Consider the following 20,411-nt stretch of genomic DNA (forward strand, 5'->3'; position numbering starts at 1 on the left):
GAATTATCTGTTTCTGTGATGAAAAGGCATTGTAACACTTTGTTATTGCACTCTTACAACATTCCTTCAAAGGCATTACATAAGGTTACAGCAAATACAACGGTAACGTTCAAAAGGGAGTTGTATAAGAAATAGAAAAGGAAAATAAAAATGCAAGAATATTGGGAAAGAGCGAATCGTTGGATGGTTCCAATTTTCGACTTGTTCCACATGCATTCTCTCGTTGCTCCGACTACTAGGGTCCTTTGCTGGAGAGCATTGCCCTTGATAACCATTGGCGATCAACTCGATTGTACTTTTAACCAGGTGTAGAGGCTGGTGCTGAAATCAATGAGTCCTGTTCTCGTCCCAAAACCAGCAGTAAGAGATACTGTACAGCTTCACGCAAAATAAATTGTGTTCTGTCTGAACCAGCAATGGAATAGAGTTCTCCCAGAAAGTGTCATTCCATAATCGTACCACCTGCGCCATGAGAGCCGATTGTCAATCGTGGTAAATTCAATTGACAATGTGGGTAAACCTATCACTCATGCACGTTGATGTCACCAACACACCTCTGCGCGATCATGGCACGTCAAAAGGGCAATGACGATAATGACAACCGAGAAGGCTTGAGTATTCAAATGTGGGATGAGCTGGTGACATCACTGAACCAGGGCAATCGCCATTTTGGGCCACATAGGTTAAAGAATAAATGTAAGGGATTTAGAACTGACGATCTGGGAAGGCTGGTTACGTGAGGGGGTATGAAGCACCGGAATCCAAGGGGGCGCAACACAAATTATGTTCTTTTTCAGTCATTTTACCAATGTCAGAATGAACATGCAAGGACGCTGAACCAGCTGCTTCAGTTCTTCCCTGAATTTAGTTTGTGTAGCTGCATAAATACACGTGTTTGTGCAGGAACTTAAATACATGAGCATATATCCGGTTTCGGTTGCAATGTACGCAGGGGCTGCATCACCACCTCGGTAATGTGCGATGTTTGTTATTCTGGTAGATAGAAAGCTCACAGCTGCTGTCAGCCACAACAGGGTAAAACTACCTGAGACACTGAAGAGTAGAATTATAGACTTTCTTCGGCTTTCCATCTCTGGATCGCTCTGACCGTCACTTCGGTGAGCCTGGAATGCCCTGCGGGCTCTACTAGCTACTACAATACGTCTGACTGTCAAACAATTAAACAGAAATATCAAAGCAACAGGAAGCCATGGAATTAAAATACTGTGAAACCAAGAGAATGCTATGCCTGCAGGCGATGTGAAGAAGTACAATCTGGTGCGACAACCCCAGTGAACATCGTTAATCACTTGTTCAGATTCATATGCAAACCAAAAGGGGATGCTTGCAAAACAGGCCAGGCCCGTGACAGTTGTTATAATCGGAGCTGCAGTGGTCACTCTGCAGTACCTTGATTTAAGCTTCTGACAGCACAGAGCTACATATCGGTCAAATGTGAACAAGATTGTAAACCATACCGATATAGACAGGTTGATACAGCTAATGTAATTAAACAGCTTACAAATGGCAGTGTAGGAGAGGAGTGAATGAATGAATTGAAAGTGATGGCTGAAAATGCGATTCACTATTACATTGACGATCATGACCAGTAGATCTGCTGTTGCCATGGCCACCATGTAGACAGAGATACATTTGGAAAGGCAACAATTTCCTTTGGAGAGAATCACAATTGTCAATATGTTCGCTGCAAGAGAGAGGGAGAAGATGTTAATAACTGTGAAACTCGTATAAATCACATAACATATTGCAGCGAAATGCTCAGAACTGTTGCAACTCAGAGTTATGTCCGTGGGTACTTTTGTTTTTGTCGTAACTACATTCGAGTGTTGGCAAAGGCATCAAAAGTAAAAAGAAAACCGTGGACATTCACCATAGGAGGACTAAAAATCTGCTGTCTTACCAACATATTTCACCCAGATGTTGTGAAGTGTTAAACAGGGCAGGTTTTATGACTACTGATGATGAAAATGAAAGTAGAACTTAAAGGAAGTCAGATCAGCAAAGGTTTGATTGAAGTGGATCCACTTCGTTGCGAAGGCCACTGTTGTTCACTATTTACATTAAAGAAATGAACCCACGAATCAAAATTAGGATTTCAAAATTTGCGGATGCCATAAAATTAAGGGCTGTTGTTAATAGGAAGGAGAAATGTGTCAAATATAGGATAAGTTATAGAATTGATGAGTAATTAGAAAATGAACTGCAATGGTGAGAAGAATATGTATGACGCACATTCCTTGGAAAATAACCTTTAAGTGGTTTACAGAAATAGAAAGAACTTGGAGTGCAGCTGTACAAATCTTGAAACATAGCGGTGCGGGTTAATAAGGCCATACAATTCAAACAAAAACTGGGATCTATTGGGTTAGAATTGAAAATCTGATCCGTAATGTTAAACCTGTACATAATCTTATTTTACCCGCACTTCGAGTACTGTGAACAACGTTTCTCTCCATTTTAGAAAAAGCTATAGAGGCACGGGAATAAGTGGAACAAAAATCAGTAGAATGATACAGAAATGGAGAGACTTTTTCCCCCTCCAGAAAATAGAAGACGTGGCTTTTCATCGGCTGTTTAATTCAGTGTTAGTTGTCTTTAATTGATAGCAACATTTTTGCTATCATTTTATTTGTCTTGGCGCGTAACCAGTCATCCACTATCGCATTTCAAACTATACCCTCGTTTTGTAATTTATGTGTATTGGGTTCAATATCATCATATGTTTACAGCCCCTAGTTTGGCCTTCTTGGCAAGTTGAAACACCTGTACATCTACCACATGGAACCATCCAAGCATCTTGAAAACAACCTCTATCAATTCATGCCTAAGTATTAAGCCTGTGTTCAATCCCCAAATTTACATTTCAACGTTGCCAATACTATTTGTTAATCCCTCATTAACTTGCCCTGCCACCTTGAATGATTTCCAAATCTGCACCGCTCAGCCCATCTGATCTTGTACCTCCTCAAGATAGTACGATTTAAATGAAAATGTGGTCCCCATGTTCTTTCTCAAATTATCTGCATTAAATTGTATCTGTCTTGAGTGTGCACATTTCGCCAGTCCACCTCTGTCCTCTTGAAATCTGCTATCATCCTCCTCACGATTTACAAATCTGTGGAATTATCCACTTATGGTAGGAAGGAACAAAAACACATAAAATGATTAAAATAGGCACTAAGCAAAGCATTCTTTAATGATCTATTAGATGTTGGAGTGACCGAAGCATTAGGCTCCTCCTCTCTCAGGCGAGGAATAAACAGTGAATGCCCACAATCTACCATACACTATTGGCCGCCTGCACAGGTAGTTTACCACTAATATTCACCAAGTTATCACGCTGAATCAGTGAGTCTGTAATGACGATATTCTTGGAATTTGATAGCGTGATGGTCATCAGGTATTAGAGAATAGTACACGTTACTTACCGGGAACACCAAAGGCTGCAAGAATTGGGTAGTAAATGTTCTTTATCTGTACAATTGTTGATTGATTCATACTAGAAGAACGTGTGAATTCTAGCCAGCTTTATGGCTTCGAATGCTCCGCATCTGGGAGGTGTAAATCATCCTCCTTTATAGAGCATCCAGTCATCCAGTGAGAAAAACAGATGAGAAGATAATTAGCATTAGTTACAGTCACTTGAGAATTGGGAGCTTTATCGTTTCGTTGCACTTGGGGTGCATTGGGAACTGTACAGTTGAGCTAATGAGACACCTTCCTCTAAAATTAATAAATGGAAGATAATCTAAAAGGCATAGTGATCTCTGCATGCCCGGGAAAACTGAACAGGAGGATGCTCTCTTTCACTGTGTTAGTTTCTTGATCCCTCTGGAATGCAGTGGCCCTTATTCCTCTAATGAATAATTCATGTGTTTTTTTTATATGTATACTATAAGTATTCCTCAGCACTATCATACCAATGTTCACTGGACTGTAACATTAATAGTTATATGTCGGATATAACATTAATGGTGATGACGGCAATCTTACATCAACAGTGAGGACCATATTGCAGAATTGATGGCAGTGATCCGACTTAGCTAACATTGGCTTTGACCCTACTCGAATGTTACTGATGCTCAACTTACTGTCATAAATTTAAAAAGGGAAACAGGTTAAATATAAGAGGGCAACATTGGATGCACAAGGCAATCTCACAGTTAATGGCACCAAAATGGCAGAAATATTGAATTTGTCCTATTGCACACTCGGAAGACTAACAATGTGGCCATGACGTTGGATTAATGGAACAAAAATCATAAAGAAATTTAAGACTGCTGGTGTCTTACCTCCATTAGCTGATATATCAGTACTCCTCCATATTAAACAACACCAGGAAGAAGCACAGGGGGTATCAAGGCACAGGACATATTCTGCGTTGTGGGGGCTTCGCTATCCAACACCGCATGTGACTCAACAGGACCAGTCATCTCATATGTGGTCGTGCCTTGAATAAGACATATTCAGCAGACTGAGTCTGTGACAGGTGGTGAGAGAACCAACATGAGAGACAAAACAAGTTACTTGATCTCTTCCTCAGCAATCCACCTGTAGCAGATACTGTACTGGTAAGAATTACCAGTGCATATCCTTTATGGAAACAAAATCCCATTTTCACACTGATGTTGTCTGCCACTACCGCCTTGATAAATGTAACAACAGAACTGTATTCTACCACAAACCATAACCTCATTGCCCGGTATATCCCTCACTCTACCAATACCATCGAACCAGGGAATGAAGTGATATAATTAAGGAGTGCAAAAGAGCAAGAGCAGCACCACGGGTACGAAATAACGAGGTGCCAACCCAGTGGGCCTACAACACGGGACTACAAACATGTTAAATACGGGGAAGCAGCATGCTACAGACAGAGCTACGTAATCCCACAGCCGACGGATCAGATCAAAGTTCTGCAGTTCTGTCACCTGTAGTTGAGATTGTCAGTGGAAATTAAACAACCAGCCGGAGGAGGAGGCTCTGTGAACATCTCCATTTTCAATGATGTGAAAGGGCAGCAAATCAATTCTGAAGGCAAGACTATAACGTTTGTAATCCTGTTCAACTGAATTGGCGAGTGATGATTAATCCTGACTTCCTCCCGAAATCTGCGCTATCACAGATTCCAGTATTTATCTGTCCAGATACAACAAAGTGCAGAGGTTCCAACTTTATTCTGGTTATCTTGCTGAATATCTGTGCTCTAGAACCAATCGTTTCCATTCGAGCTGCAAATTTCCCACTTCACAGCAATGTGAATTTTTCACAGGTGTGTCCATTTCCCAAAGATCAGGACAAATTCAATCCAGATATTTACTGATGATCAGTCCACTCACAATCATCAGCAATGTGATGGAAGATGTTCTGGACAGTACTATCAAGCAGGGCCTACTTTCGAATAACTTGCTTACGAATGAAATGTTTGGGTTCTGCCAGACCATTTGGCTGTCAGACTCAGGACATCGCTGTGAGAATTTCTCAGACCAGCGCAGTAGGCCCAATTATCTCAGTTGCTTCATCAATAACATTCTCTCCACCATAATATCAGAATGAGAGATACTCGATGATGATTGCGCACTCTCCAGTTCCTTTTGGCAACCCTCTGACAATGAAGCAGTCCCTGCTCGCCTGCAGCAAGTCCTGGACAACTTCCATGTTTGTGTTGATAAATGGCAAGCAACATTCCCGCCACACAACTTCTAAACAATGACCATCTCCAACAAGAGGGCATGAAACCATCTCACCTTGGCATTCAATGGCATTGCCATCTCTTAATCTCCCAACGTCGACATTCTGGGGCGGGGATTGTGGGGGTGGGGGGTGCGTCGTCATTGGTCAGAAACTTTACTGGAGTAGACACATAAACGCAGTGGCTACACAATCAGACACGATGAGATTAGAGGCTCGTTGTCTGCAGCGATTCACTCACCTCCTGACTACCAAAGGCCTGTCCACCAAAGACAAGGCAGAAGTTAGGAGGATGATGGAATACTCTTCACTTTCTTAGATGAGTTCTTCTCAATAAAGCTCAGGAAGCTCTACAACATCGAGGGCAAAGCAGCCACTTGATTGGCACAAAATAAACCCCTTTAAACGATCACTGGCTCCACCACTGGCTTACAGTGGCTGAAATGTATACCATCTACAAGATGCACTGTAACAATTCAGCAAGACTTCTTTGAATGCACTTGCCAAACCCGTGAGCTTTTCCACCTAGAAGAACAAGGACTGAAGGCCCAGGGAAGCCCACCACCTGCAATTACCCGTTCAAATCACACACCAACCTGACTCGCAACTATATTACCGTTCCTTTTGCATCGCTGGTCAAAAGTCTTGGAACTCCATATCTAACGGCTCCATGGGAGCAGCTATATCAGACAATGAATGTCAAGTAAAAGGCTTGAATCAAACAGAAAGGATCAACATAATATGAACAGTCACAGAGCGAGGAGCCACAGAAGTATGAGGCAGGGGTTCACATTGAAGAGGCACACACATCCTGGACAAACGCATGCTGCAAAAAACAGATGGGATTTACTCAGACTGGACGCACACATCCTCAACACGCTGAGACTGAACACAGACAATGTGGATCGACACAGAAGGGACAGACACAGACTGGACACAGATCGACCGACATTCACCAGCTGAATATACACAAGCTGCTAACACAGGGGCAGAAAATATACATGATGGACCCACAAAAGCTGGACACACACAGGCTGAACAGAAACATACTGGCCATTCCAGACTGGACACACACAGAAGTGACACACACTTCCTGGATATATACAGACTGAACGCTCACAAACTGGGCGCAGAGAGAGCTAAAACACCGACTGAATACACACAGACTGGATACATAGACGAAACACACATAGTCGAAATGAGCTGCCTGAGCAGACAAACTGGACACACAGAAATTGGAAACACACAGACTGGGCACAGACAGACAAGACATGCACAGATTAGAAATATTGAAAATGGGTGCACACAGGCTGACTGCACTCACGCAGATTGGACATACACATTCTGGGCACTCACACAATGGATGTGCGAATGATGTATGCACAAACAGTTTGACACCCAGAATGGAGGCACCCACAAAGGAGACACATGTAATGGAGAAACACCAACTGGATATACACATACTGGATATTCCAGACTTAGCAGGCAGACTGGACGCATGCAGACTGAACACCCAGAAACTGGAAACCTGAGATTTTGATAGAAATTAATAACCTGCACTTGAATACCTGGGGCATAATTTAACATGTGCAGATGAGGCAAATCTATTAAAACTCCCAAACAGTGAGAATGATGCAGACAGACAGCGGGTGAACTGGTGGAATGGTCAGCCACATGGCAAGTGAAATGTAATGCAGAACTAGATGAAATTGTGCATTTTTGGTTGAAGGCTGAGGAGAGGTAATGTGAAATTAGATCTACTATTTCAAAGATGATTCAGGGACAGCGTGACCTGAAGGTTCACCTGCACAGGTCTTTAAAGTTGTAAGTCTTATAAATCCGACCACGACACCTTTTCAATGTTGACAAGGTAAATTGGCCATTATAAATTGCCACTAGTATAGGTAGGTGGTGGGGAAATATAGGGACAGATGGGGATGTTTGGTAGGAATATGGGATTAGTGTAGGATTAGTATAAATGGGTGGTTGATGGTTGGCACAGACTCGGTGGGCCGAAGGGCCTGTTTCAGTGCTATATCACTAAACTAAACTAAACTAAACTAAACTATTAAATGGAGATAGATTGCAGAACACTGTGGTACAGAGTGATTTGGGTATCCTGGTACATGAATCACAAAAAGTGAGCATGCATGCACATCAGGTGATTGGGAAGGCAAGTGGAATATTGAAGTTTGTTGCCAGGGGAATGACATTTAAAAGTAGGGAACTTTTACTCCAATTGTACAGGGCCTTGGTGAAACTACATGCAGAGTACAGTTTTTGTCTTCTTATTTGAAAAAAAGATACAATTGCATTAGATGCAGTTCAGAGAGGTTTCACTTGACACATTCCTGGGACGAAGGGCTTATCTTATGAGAAAGTTTGAAAAGCTTGGGCCTTTATGCATTGGAGTTGACAAGAATGAGAGGTGATCGCATTGAAGCCGATAAGATCCAGATTGGACTTGATAGGATGGAAACCAGGAGACTATTTCCTCTTATGGGGGAGACGAGAAATTGGAACACAGTTTAGAAATTAGAGGTCTCTCTTTTAAGATGGTAATGAAGAGATTTATTTTCTCTCAGGGAGTCGTTAGTCTGTGGATTTTTCTTCCCCAGAAAATAGTAGAATCTGGATCATTGAAGTTAGTCAAGGCTGATAAGAGAGATTTTTGATAGAAAAGAGAGTCAGGCTTATGGTGGTGGGGGGGGTGGGGGGGGGGGGTTTGGGGTGCAGGTAGGAAAGTGGAGCTAAAACGACAATCAGATCCTCTGAGACTGGAGCAGTACGTGTAGAAATTCAGCAACACATGGACAATATCTAAGCTTGGGCTGATAAGTGACAAGTAACATTCATGCCACACAATTGCCAAGCCAGGACCATCTACAACAAGAGAGAATCTAACCAACTCCCCTTGACATTCAATGGTATTACGATCGCTGAATCCCCCACTATCAATATCCTGGGGGTTACCATTGACCAGAAACTGAAATGGAGTAGCCATATAAACACCGTGGCTAAACAGCAGGTCAGAGTTTAGGAATCCTACGGCGAGTAACTCACCTCATGACTCCCCAAAGCCTGTCCACCATCCACAAGGCACACGTCAGGAGCATGATGGAATACTCTCCACTTGCCTGGATGGATGCAGCTCCAACAACACTCAAGAAGCTTGACACCATCCAGGACCAAGCAGCTGCTTGATTGGCACCCCACCCACAAACATTCAACCCCCACCCCACCGCCAAGCAGTGGCAGCCGTGTGTACCAATATTTTAATTGGAGAGAGGTGTAATTGTAGATGTGTGATTTATACAGTGTTTGATGTGTTGATAGAGCAACAAAAGCACAATAAATATAAATGCCCTTAAGGGGGAAAAAACGTAAAAATCATCCAACCGTGGCTAACAAGAGACATTCGTATTGTACAAGATTAAAGGAAGAACCCTATAATGTTGCTAATTGGAGTAGGAAGTCTGAAGATAGGGAGAACATGAATTCAGCAAAGGAGAACCAAGAACTTGATAAAGAAAAAGTAAATGAGAACGAAACATACGAACGAATTCTGAAAGTTTTTATAGGTACGTTAAAAGGAAGAAATTAGCAAAAGCAAACGTTGGTCCCTTAAAGGCAAGAACAGGAGAAATTATAATCGAGAAGGAACAATTGGCAGTGTTATTAAAGGAATACTTTGTAACAGTCTTCATGATGGAAGACATTGCAACATAACACACATAATGGGGGTCCAAGAGACCTTTCAGAATGAGCAACTTCAAGAAATTAGTATAAATGAAGAAAAAGTACTGGGCAAAGTAACGGTACTGAAAGACAAGAAAAATCATCTGGATCTGATAGCCATAAAACGAGGGTTTAAAATATCTAGCTACAAAGATAATGAGCATTGCTTGAAGCATTCCCTAGAGTTTAGAATGGACCCCGCAGATTGTAAGGCAACAAAAATAGACAGAGTATTCAAGAAAGGACAAAAAGAGAGGGAAAAAAAACAGAAGGCCAATCAGCCTAATATCAGTAATAGGGAAAATGTTGGCATCAATCATTATGTGATAACAGTGAAATTATAAACACAAAATATAACAGAATATATGCGGATTTATGAAAGAGAATTCGTGTTTGATAAATCGGTCAGATTTTTCCCAGATTACAGGTAGCTGGGTAAAACGAGATATAGCAGTGGATGTTGTATATTTTGATTATCAAAAAGTATTCGATAGGTGTCGTACAAGACGTTATTACACAACATTAAGGCTCTTAGCTTCGTAGCTTTGTTGCATTGTTGACAAATTAATTATAATTTCTGCAGTGTCACTAATTTTACTTGAGAGGCGGGTAAATATTTCTGCAGGAATTATGCATTCACGAAATTCAGCAGTCAAGGCAGCATTTGCAAGCTTTCTTCTTAAATCATCTCAGTATAAACTTTTCATTTCAAAGTCTGGCTTGGAACAGCAAGGACAAGAATGATCCGTTTGTGTCGGAAAACTCCCCAAATCGCACACAGGACTGTAATTGCATAGCATTTGACTTTGAGCCACATGAACGTATGAAGACAGGTACCCAAAATCTGTGTCAATTTCCCAGATGTTAAGTGTGTTTCAAAGAAGGAAAGAGAGAAAGAGTTTTGGCAAGGTTTAGGGTTGGAATTTCAGAGCTCATGTCCTCGGCAGATGAAGCCAGGACCGCCAGTAGTGAAGCAAATAAAATCACGAATGGCCTCGAGGCCAGAGCTGGAGGAGTGCAGATATCTTATCGTGTTGTCAGGCTGGAGGAGGTTACAGAGATAAGGAGGGCTTGAAAACAAGTTCAAAACTTTTATTTTCTATGTATTCTGGACTGGGAGATAAGGTAGGTCAGCAAGCACATGGGGTGACTGGTGAACAGGAATTGGTGCAGCTGAAGATATGAGCAGCAGAGCTGTAGACGACCTTGAGCTTGTGAAGTGTTACATACGGGGGTGCCAACCAATAGTGTGTTAGGATAGTCAAATCTATCAGCAAAAAAAGGCATAGAAGTGGTTTTCAGCAGCCGATGATCGAAGGCAGGAACAGATTCATCGGCGTTATGGAGGTGAAAATCGGCAGTTTTAGTGATTGCACAGATAAGTTTTTGGATGCTTGTTTTAATGTCCCCACACTACAGTTGTGCACAGTCTGGTCCAGCCTCCGTTACTTGCCAGGGACTGGGATGGTGTTGTTGGCCAGTGAATGGATTTGCCCCTTTTCTTGGCATCAGATTATTTAACGTCAAAAGTAAACAATATCCGACAAGCATCGCATCTTTCTTGGTCTATTCTGTTGTGCAGATCTCTACTCAGTGGGTTTATAAATCATATATACCAGATCCATGTTAACCATTTAATATATGGGTGTTCTCAGTGGGACTGAATATGTCTTCTACCCGGTCCACAGTGTATCATCATTCAGCAAACAGCATGCTGTTTGTTTCCTGCGCGATATGTCAATTCTGCACACAAAGCGATATCGTGAGATAATGGAGCTGGGGAAATTGCTGCCCTCTGATTAACTATGAATAAGTCGGAGGGTCTGGGGATGTTTAATTAGAATTTCCCCCTGCCTGCCCCAATGGTTTGAGGGTGCCCGCGCTATGAAAGGCGTTCGTCTCCTTGTCCAATTAAAGCAGATATAATGTTATCACTTCAAAGCAAAGGCTATCAATTAACTGTAATAATTAAAAATTCAAAAAATGCCTTTTGACGAAATTGCTTAAGATGAGACTAAGCAAAATAAATAAGGCAAACAATTTATTTCAGTAGAGTGACCAAGAATGAAAGTTCATAGGTTAAAGTATGAACATAAAATATTTACAAATGACGGTAGGAGAAACATCTTTACGTGGTTAATTGTGAAGCTGCAGAATTCACGGAGGCCGATATTCTGGTTTGATCTTTCATCCATTTAACCAATGTTCGAATTAATATCCACGGAGATTGCAGCACCTTCTTCAGCTCGTTCCTGAATTTAGTCTGTGTAGCTGCATAAATACAGGTGTTTGTAGAGGAGCTCAAATACATGAGCATATATCCGGTTTCAGTGGCAATGTACGCAGGAGCTGTATAGTCACCTCGGTAATGCGAAGCATTTGTTATTTTGGTAGCTAAGAAGCTGACAGCTGCTGTCAGCCACAACAGGAGGAAGCTACCTGATACAGCAAAAAGTAAAATGATGGACTTCCTTCGGCTTTGCATCTCTGGATCGCTCTGATTCTCAGGGCTGTGACCGCGGAGAGCCTTGCGGGCCCTACTGGCTAATAAAATATGTCTGATTGTCAAACAATTAAACAGTAATGTCAAAGCAAAAGGAAGCCATGGAGTTAAAATACTCTGGAGCCAATAAAAGGCAACCCCTATTGGCGAGATGGTGAAGTCCAATTTAACGCGACAACCCCAGCTGACATTGTTAAGTTGCTGTTCAGCTTCAAATGCAAACCAAAAGGGAATGTTCTCTAAACAAACCAGGCCAGTGAAGATAGTTATTATTGCATTCGCTGTTCTCACTCTGCAATATTTTGTTTTCAACTTCCCACAGCATATAGCTACAAATCGGTCAAATGTGAACAGGATTGTAAACCACACGGATATATGCAGGAATATACAAACCATATAATTAAGGAGCTTACACACGACAGTGTAGGAAAGGAGTAAATAAATGAATGGAAAGTGATGAGTGAAAATGCTAATCACCATTACATTGACGAGCATGACCAGTAGATCAGCTGTTGCCATGGCCACCATGTAGACAGAGATACATTTGGAAAGGCCACAGTTTCCTCTAGAGAGAATCACGATTGTCACCAGGTTCGCTGTAAGAAAGAGGATAACGAGGGAAGTAATGGGGGCACTCAGATAAATCTCACAGCATATTATGGGAAAATTGGCACAAGTGTTGCTACTCAGGATTATGCGCATGGATTATTTAAAAATATATTAATTACATGGCAAAGGCAGAAAATTTAAAATAAAACTTTGACCATTCAACATAGAGTGACTGACATTCCTCCCTATTTCTAGCATACTTCAGCTAGGCGTTTTAAGTATTAAACAGAACAAGCTATACCGTAGCAAGCTGGCTATAGCGAAGAAAATAAAAGTATGGATTAAAGGGCTCAGATTGTGCAAAGGTGGGAAGGTCACCACAAGTTTCGATGACGAATCACTCTTTTGCACCATTGAGATACAATTTAAAAATATTCAAAAGCCACCCAAATTGAGAGTATGATTGCAAGGGAGGAGTAATGTGCCAAAATGAAGGATGACAATGAAAACGTTTTGTATTAATGTGTAATTAGCAAATTGACCTCAGAATAGATACGGGAGAGGCATAAGCTTATGGTAGAAGAATAAAGAGACAACATATTCCTTGGAAAATTGGCATCTAAAATGAGGCAGAAGAATTGAGGGATCTTGGGTACTGCTGCAACGATTTCGTAAAGTAGCAACACAACCAAACCACCTGGACTCATTTCTATATGGAAAGAATTAAAAGCAAAGCCGTTATGTTAAACCTCTACAGAACCTTCTTTGGACAACACTTTGAGTACTGTAAACAGCTCTGGTTGTTGTCCATATTAGAAAAACTACATACTGATACTGGAATAACTACAAAAATGATTTATAACAATTATACCATGAACTGAGGGGCTGTTTTCTCCAGAGAAAAGACTTAGCTTGTCTTTAGTTATTTTATTCAGTATTAGATGACTATAATTGATAGATGCATTTTGTTTGCATCTTACTTGCCTTTGCATAGTCACCCACCTCGTTTTATTTTCATACCACACCACTTTTTGACTTTAGGTGCATTGGTTTCTATACTTTCGTACATCAATGGCCCCTAGTTCCAGTCTTGCTTGTAAGTCAAAACATCTTTTCTACACTACATAATCACTCTCATCATCTTTAAAATAGACCTCTATCAGGTCATGCCTAAGTCTTAGCATTGCATTCAATTTCCCTATTTTCAAAGCCACATTTGCCATACGATGAAATTGATTCCCTCATCAATTTGTCCTGCTACCTTCGAAGAGTTCTAAGTCTTCACTATAAGTCCCTTTACTCTTGCACCCGCTCAACTAATACCATTTAGATTACAGTTTTCCTGCATGTTCTTCCACGCATTATCTGCATTACATTGCAAATGTAATATGAAAACCTATTTCGCCAGTCAATCTCCACCAGAAATCTGTTGCTGTACTCCTCACTATTTATGGGTCCGTGGAATTATTCACTTAAGGTAGGCAGGAACGAAGAGTACAAATCAGTAAAATGGACACTAGGCAATGCATTTTTGCAATGACTAACTAACTGTTGAAATGGCCAAGGAAATAGGCCCATTCTCCCTCAGGCGATGAATAAATATTGAGTGCCAGATGCCCATGATCTACCAACAGAACAACGTATTAACAGCTGTCTGGACTGCTCATTTGCCATTGGCATCCATCAATTTAACCCGCGGGATCAGTGGGTCGGTAATGACAACATTCTCAGAATCTGTTGTATAAGCATTAATAGTGCGATAGTCATGAGCTGTTAGGCAACAGAACACACTGACTCACCAGGAACACCAAAGGCTGCGAGAATTGGGTAGTAAATGTTCTTTATCTGTACAATTGTTGGCTGATCCATTCTTAGACGCATGTATGAATGCTATCTAGGTTTCTGCTTCGACTGCAGAGCTTCTGAAGCATTAATTACTTCCTATTTATAGAACGACCTTGTGACAATTGGGGGAAAAAGGTAAGAAACTGTAATTATAGTCTCTTGAGGAGTAGGCAGAAATTTACTGCACCATTGTGCCCAGGTTGCCAATCAGGAATTTGTACAGCTACGCTCATGGGTCATCGTCATCCCAATGACAGACCTTCACTTTTGTTCTTCTTCCACCTCTCCCTTTTCACTTGATCAAAGCCTATTACATTTCTAAGCTTTGCCAGTTCTAATGAAAGGTCACAGACCTGCCAGATATGCTCTGTATTTCCACCACATTCTGGGTTTTTTTTTTCAGATTGGCAGCATCTGCAGTATTTTGGTATTAAACACAAAATATTGGTTAAGGGCAGTTACTGAGCCTGGCAATTTCTTGGATGTGGAATTCCACAGGAATCTTCACTGGTGCCACTATTGTTTAAGATTTAAATTGACAAATTTCCTTCGGGAATTTGAAGTACAATTGCTAAATTTTTGGACAAGGACAAATTGAAGGTATAGTTAATACAATGAAAAAATATAATTAAATACAAGAAGACATTGCAAAAATCTTGAAAAAGGGTGTGTAATCTAATCTGGTTAATGATGATTCTGTTATAACATTACTGCTGATGACTTGGTTCTACTTTTACTCGTGACTAACGGTGTTCATTGATGATTGTACGATGATTAGTACCATACACAACACCTCAGATAGTGAAGCAGTCCGTCTCCACATGCAGCAAACCTGCACAACATTCAGGCTTGTGCTAATGAGTGGCAAGTAACATTCACCCCATGCAAGTGCAAGAAAATGACAATCTCCAACCAGGAGAATCTAACCATTCCCCCCTTGATATCCAATAGCATTATTATCACTAAATCCCCCACTATCAACATCCTGGGGGCTTCCATTGACCATTGAACTGGTGCAGCCACATAAATAGTGTGGCTACAAGAGCAGGAAATTTTGTGGCGAGTAGCTCACCTCCTGACTCCCCAAATCCTGTCCACCATCTACAAGGCACAAGTCAGGAATATGTTGGAATACTCTTCACTCGCCGGGATGGGGGCAGTTCCAAAAAAACCCTCAGGAAGCTCGACATCAACCAGGACAAAGCCCGATGGATCAGCACCCCATTCATCACATTAAACATTCGCTCCCGCCATGCTGATGCACAGTGGCAGCAGTGTATACCATATGTAAGATGAACAGCGGCAACTCACCACGCCTCTTTCAACAGCACCTTCCAAATCAGCAACCTCTTCCATCCAGTTGGACAAGAACAGCAGATGTAATGGAACAACAACACCTCCAATTGTCCCTCCAAGTCACACACCATCCTGACTTGGAAATATAGTGTTGTTCCTGCACTGCCGCTGGATCAAAATCCTGGAACTTCCTCCCTCACAGCACTCAGGGTGCACCCACCTCAGATAGAGTGGTTCAAGAAGGCAGCTCACCACCACTTTCTCAATGGCAATTAGGGATTGGCAAAAAATGCTGGACTTGCCAGAGCCGCCCACATACCATGAAAACCTTATAGAAAATATCAAACACAACTGTTGGAGAACTTATTCTAAATTGCTGAAGGTGATATCACTCGAACATTACTGAATGAGCTCGTATTCTCACGTACTGGTATTAGCCTTAGTCTAACATTGCTAATGGAACCCCACAATAACTTGACAACTGGTGAAATCACTGGAACATTCGATATGTTGGCTTGGCTTTTGCATTGCTGGTGGAGGCTCTACTCTAACATTGTTGAAGGTGACCAGAGCAGACCTTGCACGGGCCAGATCACTGGTTCTTCCCATTCTGTTACTTTTTTAACACCAGGTGAAATTATTTGACCAAAACGTGTTAAACCATATGTACAGAAATGCAGAGTCCGTAATAACACGGGGGATCTGGAGGCAATCATGCGTTGTGAGGAATCAGACATCACTGGGAATACTGAGACATGGCTAAAGAAAGATCAGAGCTGTGAATTAAACATTGCAAGGTGTAAGATATTTAGAAAATGTCGAAAGGGAAAACGGAGTGGGGTTGCTGTACTTATTAAGGAGAACATAATGGCAGTGGAAAAAAGGAACGCAACTATGGCCAAGACAAAAATAGAATCCATATTCGAACATATGAATTAGGAGCAGAAGTAGGCCACTCGACCCCTCGAGCCAGCTCTGCCCTTCAATAATATCATGGCTGATTAAATTGCAGCTCAGACTCCAAATTCCCGCCTACCCCCAATAACCTTTCCCCCGCTTGCTTATCAAGAATCTATCTACCTCTGCCTTAAAGATATTCAAAAACTTTGCTTCCACCCGCCTTTTGAGGATGAGAGTTCCAAAGACACTCTGTGAGAAAAAACTTAATCATCTCTATCGTCAATGGACGACCACTTATTTTTAAACAGTGACCCCTAGTTCTGTATTCTCACACAAGAGGAAACATCCTTTCCACATCCACCATGTCAAGACTCTTCACAATCTCATATCTTTCAATCAAGTCGCCTCTTACTCTTTTAAACTCCAGCTGAGACAAGCCTAGCCTGTCCAACCTTTCCTCATAGGATAACTTGCCCATTCCAGGTATTAGTCCAGTAAACCGCTTCCAACCCATTCACATCCTTCCTTAAATAAGGAGACCAATAATGTATACAGTACCCCAGATGTGGTCTCACCAATGCCCTGTAAAACAGAAACATTTCCTCCCAACTTTTGTATTCAATTCCTCTCACAATAAATGATAACATTCAATTCGCTTTCCTAATTACTTGCTGTACCTGCATGCTAACCTTTTGCAATTCATGCACTAGGAGACACAGATTCCTCTTCATCACAGAGCTCTGCAATCTCTCACCGTGTAGATATTATGCTTCTTTTTATTCTTCCTACCAAAATGGACAATTTCATATGTTCCCACATTGTACTCCATTTGCAACATCCTTGCCCCTTTTGTGTTCCTGTCCATTCTATATAGCCTCATTTGACAATCCCTCTAACATATCTTTTATCAAGGGTATAATTGTTCCTTTAATCAATATTGCCTACCCACCTCCTTACTTATTCCCCTCTCTATCTCGTCTGAATACCCTGTAGCAAGAATGTTCAGCTGCCATTTCTGAACCTCTCTAAGCTATTCAGTAAGAGCGAAAAATTATATTCCCGAGTAAAAATGTTTCCTCGGCTCATGTGCCTTATTCACTACTGTCCTTGAATTTAGGTATATAACATTTAGCGCAACTGGACCCCATTTTTTCTGTTTTACAACTTTTGTTTGCTCTACCTTACAAACATTTGTTTTGCTAATTTTCTCCATTCCATTTCCTGCTCTGTTTTTCTTCCTTTTGAATCTTTTCTCAGCTTTCCATCATCCTGCCTAACTTGTTTCAACCTTTTATAAAAGCACAAGCAAACTTGTCAGCGGTTATATTGGTATTGGCCCTGTTGAGGTGCAACCTGTCTAACCTGTAGAAATCACGTTCCCTAGAACTGGTACCAAAGACCCAGGAATCTAAAGCCCTCTCCTCTGCACTACCTCTCCAGCCACAGATTTATGTGTTCGATCCTATTTCTCTAATTATTAGCGGACGAAGACATCATGAAATCGAGAGCTGAAAGCTTGCTGTCAACACCCTCCACAATCTGCAATACCCACTCCATTAACTTGTTCACTTATCAATGCTGCCATGTATTGTCCTTCCCTAGAAGCCCTGAGACAACTGACCGGCTTGCGAGGGCACTTCAGACGGGCAGGTAATGGTCAACCACGCTGGTTTTGAATTGGAGTGACGTACAGGCCTAGACCTGTTAAGGACTGGAGTAACATGAGGTCAAGACTGACATTCGTGAACCAGCGTGGTTTTTCCAATAATCCAACAACACCTTCGTGGTTAGTTTTACTGACGCCAGCTTTTGATTTTCTGGTTTGTTTTTGAGAAACTGAATTCAAATTCTGAAAATGCCCTGATGGGATTTTAACTTGCATTCTCAGGATTGTGAATCGTGGACACAGAGTTACGAATCCAGTGACATCGCCATTGCAATACCGTAGCAGATCAAATTGCCCGAATTATGACATTATTCATCAAACAAAAGAAATGGTCTTCTGTTCTTTCCAGAACCTATGATATTGCAAAGTTTTGAATTCTGTATGTGAAATCCTGAAATAATTCTCGAAAGCGAGTTAAAGATTCGATGAGACATAGGGGGCAGTGGAAAACCTTGGAATTTGAATATAACTGGTCCAATATGGATCCAGAGTTATGTAATCGACCTGCGGGCAATCCACCTTTTAAAAAGTCGAGTAATTTGTGAGAAGATAATGGTGGAGTTAGAGGAATTAGCATCCCCAACATAACACAATAATGGCGTGTTCGTTTTGTGCTTCAGTTTTGCCAGCACAGGGACAATGGGCAGAACAGCTCACTTGTGTCTTGCGGCAATTTATTATACCGCTTATCTTGGAAATAAGTGCGATGGTATAACCTGGATATTTTTGCCAAATAATTGGATGACTGCTCGAGAGAGAGAAAATGCCCATTATCTTGGTGCCTGTTCTCGCTTTCACTCTCTACATCCACAATGTGCAGCTTCTGAAACCACTGGCTGTGGTTCTGTTGCTATTGACAATGTGCACTGTCGGTTGCAAAGCACATGTATGACCCAGTTAATGTCATGTGGACGTGCACATCTTGTTCATATATTGTGGTTTGGCAGTACAACCAAGATGCGGTATTTCTTAATTTTTAAAAAAACGGAGTGAAGATGAGAACAGGAAACAAGTAAATGAACATTTTCTCTCTCTTGCACGTACTTGGTAAGAAAAATGATTATTTTACAGCATCTAACTCACGGGGATGCTCAACATTATTTCCCCAGATTAAATTTGTCACATTTTCTTAGAAAAGTAAACGCCAACACAAGCATAGAAAATGTTATAAAGGCTCAGCAGGTCTGGCAGTATCTGTGGAGAGCGACACAGAGTTACCATTTCAGATCGATGACCTTTCATCAGAAATATTTTGCTTTTGCAAAAAACTCAGAGGTGGGTATGGTGTCAGTATGAGAGTACTGACCCACCCGAACTGTGACATTGTTTACATACAGTGTACTGAGCCGATCAGGTGCAGATTGGCCGGAGGTTTCAGTGATGGAAAAGGGAGCGGTTGTTCTGCCACATCTTTCTGTAATAAATAAACCAAAAGTAATAACCACGCCATCGTGCAGTTGAAATTGCAGGCATAAGGAGAAGGAATTGTTGGAAGGACGATGCGCTCATTCGTGTAGAAGTCAGTTTCCCAACTTTAGAGCAGGGGCCAAATTCTTCCCTTCAAATGTTTAACCCATGGGTCAACTAATCTTGTGTGGAATATCACCAGGCCACTTGCAGGGAGCAAAATTCGCTGTGAGAGAGAAGGTAAATCAGGTAGTATCTTGACTTCAATAGAATTGAACATCAAGCGTTTCCTGTAACATTTCACGAATGTGACTCGGCCTGTTTTACCTCCCTTGTTCAAATTTACGTCGAAGTCTGATGAGTCTAAATGTACTTACCAGACTTATATCACAGTTCTCTATTGCTGCGATGTTTCTTTCAAATATAGAATATTCTCCTCTGAGCTGAATTAACTAAGATAGCTCGAGACAGAATAAAGAGTTTGGACTCAAGTTCTGAAACGCTAGTGGTCAAACACCTCTATAGACGTCATTACATTAAAACCGATCAGTTGACCTAGTGAGTCTGCCTCGCTACCTCAGTGAACAGGACACAAAGCGTCCCCGAATCGAACCAATCACTTATTTCTATTTCCCCCGCCCCCACCAGGCTTTCGCAGGTTTGTCCAGGTCTAAACCATGACGCAGATTATCAATCCGTGAACTATGATCACGGGTAAGGTATGAAGACTCCATATTGTACATCCAATTTGATTTATCTTTTGTTGTGAACAACGGGGCAATTTTCATATTGGAC

The 20,411-nt window shown here is 41.4% G+C and overlaps 2 protein-coding genes across 2 annotated transcripts; both read right to left on the minus strand.

The window, feature by feature from the left end:
- Window positions 1-797: 797 nt before the first annotated feature.
- Window positions 798-3,519, minus strand: LOC137345161 (probable G-protein coupled receptor 139). The gene is made up of 2 exons (XM_068008628.1): window positions 3,450-3,519; window positions 798-1,705 (listed from the first exon to the last, which is right to left on the minus strand). Exons 1-2 carry the CDS (start codon window positions 3,517-3,519, stop codon window positions 798-800), a joined length of 978 nt encoding a protein of 325 aa, XP_067864729.1.
- An 8,059-nt stretch (window positions 3,520-11,578) lies between these two features.
- LOC137345162 (probable G-protein coupled receptor 139) lies at window positions 11,579-14,371 on the minus strand. The gene is made up of 2 exons (XM_068008629.1): window positions 14,302-14,371; window positions 11,579-12,549 (listed from the first exon to the last, which is right to left on the minus strand). Exons 1-2 carry the CDS (start codon window positions 14,369-14,371, stop codon window positions 11,579-11,581), a joined length of 1,041 nt encoding a protein of 346 aa, XP_067864730.1.
- Window positions 14,372-20,411: the final 6,040 nt, after the last annotated feature.

Source organism: Heterodontus francisci, chromosome 28 (assembly GCF_036365525.1).
Source record: "Heterodontus francisci isolate sHetFra1 chromosome 28, sHetFra1.hap1, whole genome shotgun sequence".
NCBI classification, from domain to species: domain Eukaryota; kingdom Metazoa; phylum Chordata; class Chondrichthyes; order Heterodontiformes; family Heterodontidae; genus Heterodontus; species Heterodontus francisci.

Coding starts and splice junctions, on each gene's coding strand:
- LOC137345161 (XM_068008628.1), bottom strand. CDS start 3,519: ATGAATCAATCAACAATTGTACAGATAAAGAACATTTACTACCCAATT. Junction 1,706..3,449: donor TGCAGCCTTTGGTGTTCCCG/GTAAGTAACGTG, acceptor TCTCTCTTGCAG/CGAACATATTGACAATTGTG.
- LOC137345162 (XM_068008629.1), bottom strand. CDS start 14,371: ATGGATCAGCCAACAATTGTACAGATAAAGAACATTTACTACCCAATT. Junction 12,550..14,301: donor CGCAGCCTTTGGTGTTCCTG/GTGAGTCAGTGT, acceptor TCTTTCTTACAG/CGAACCTGGTGACAATCGTG.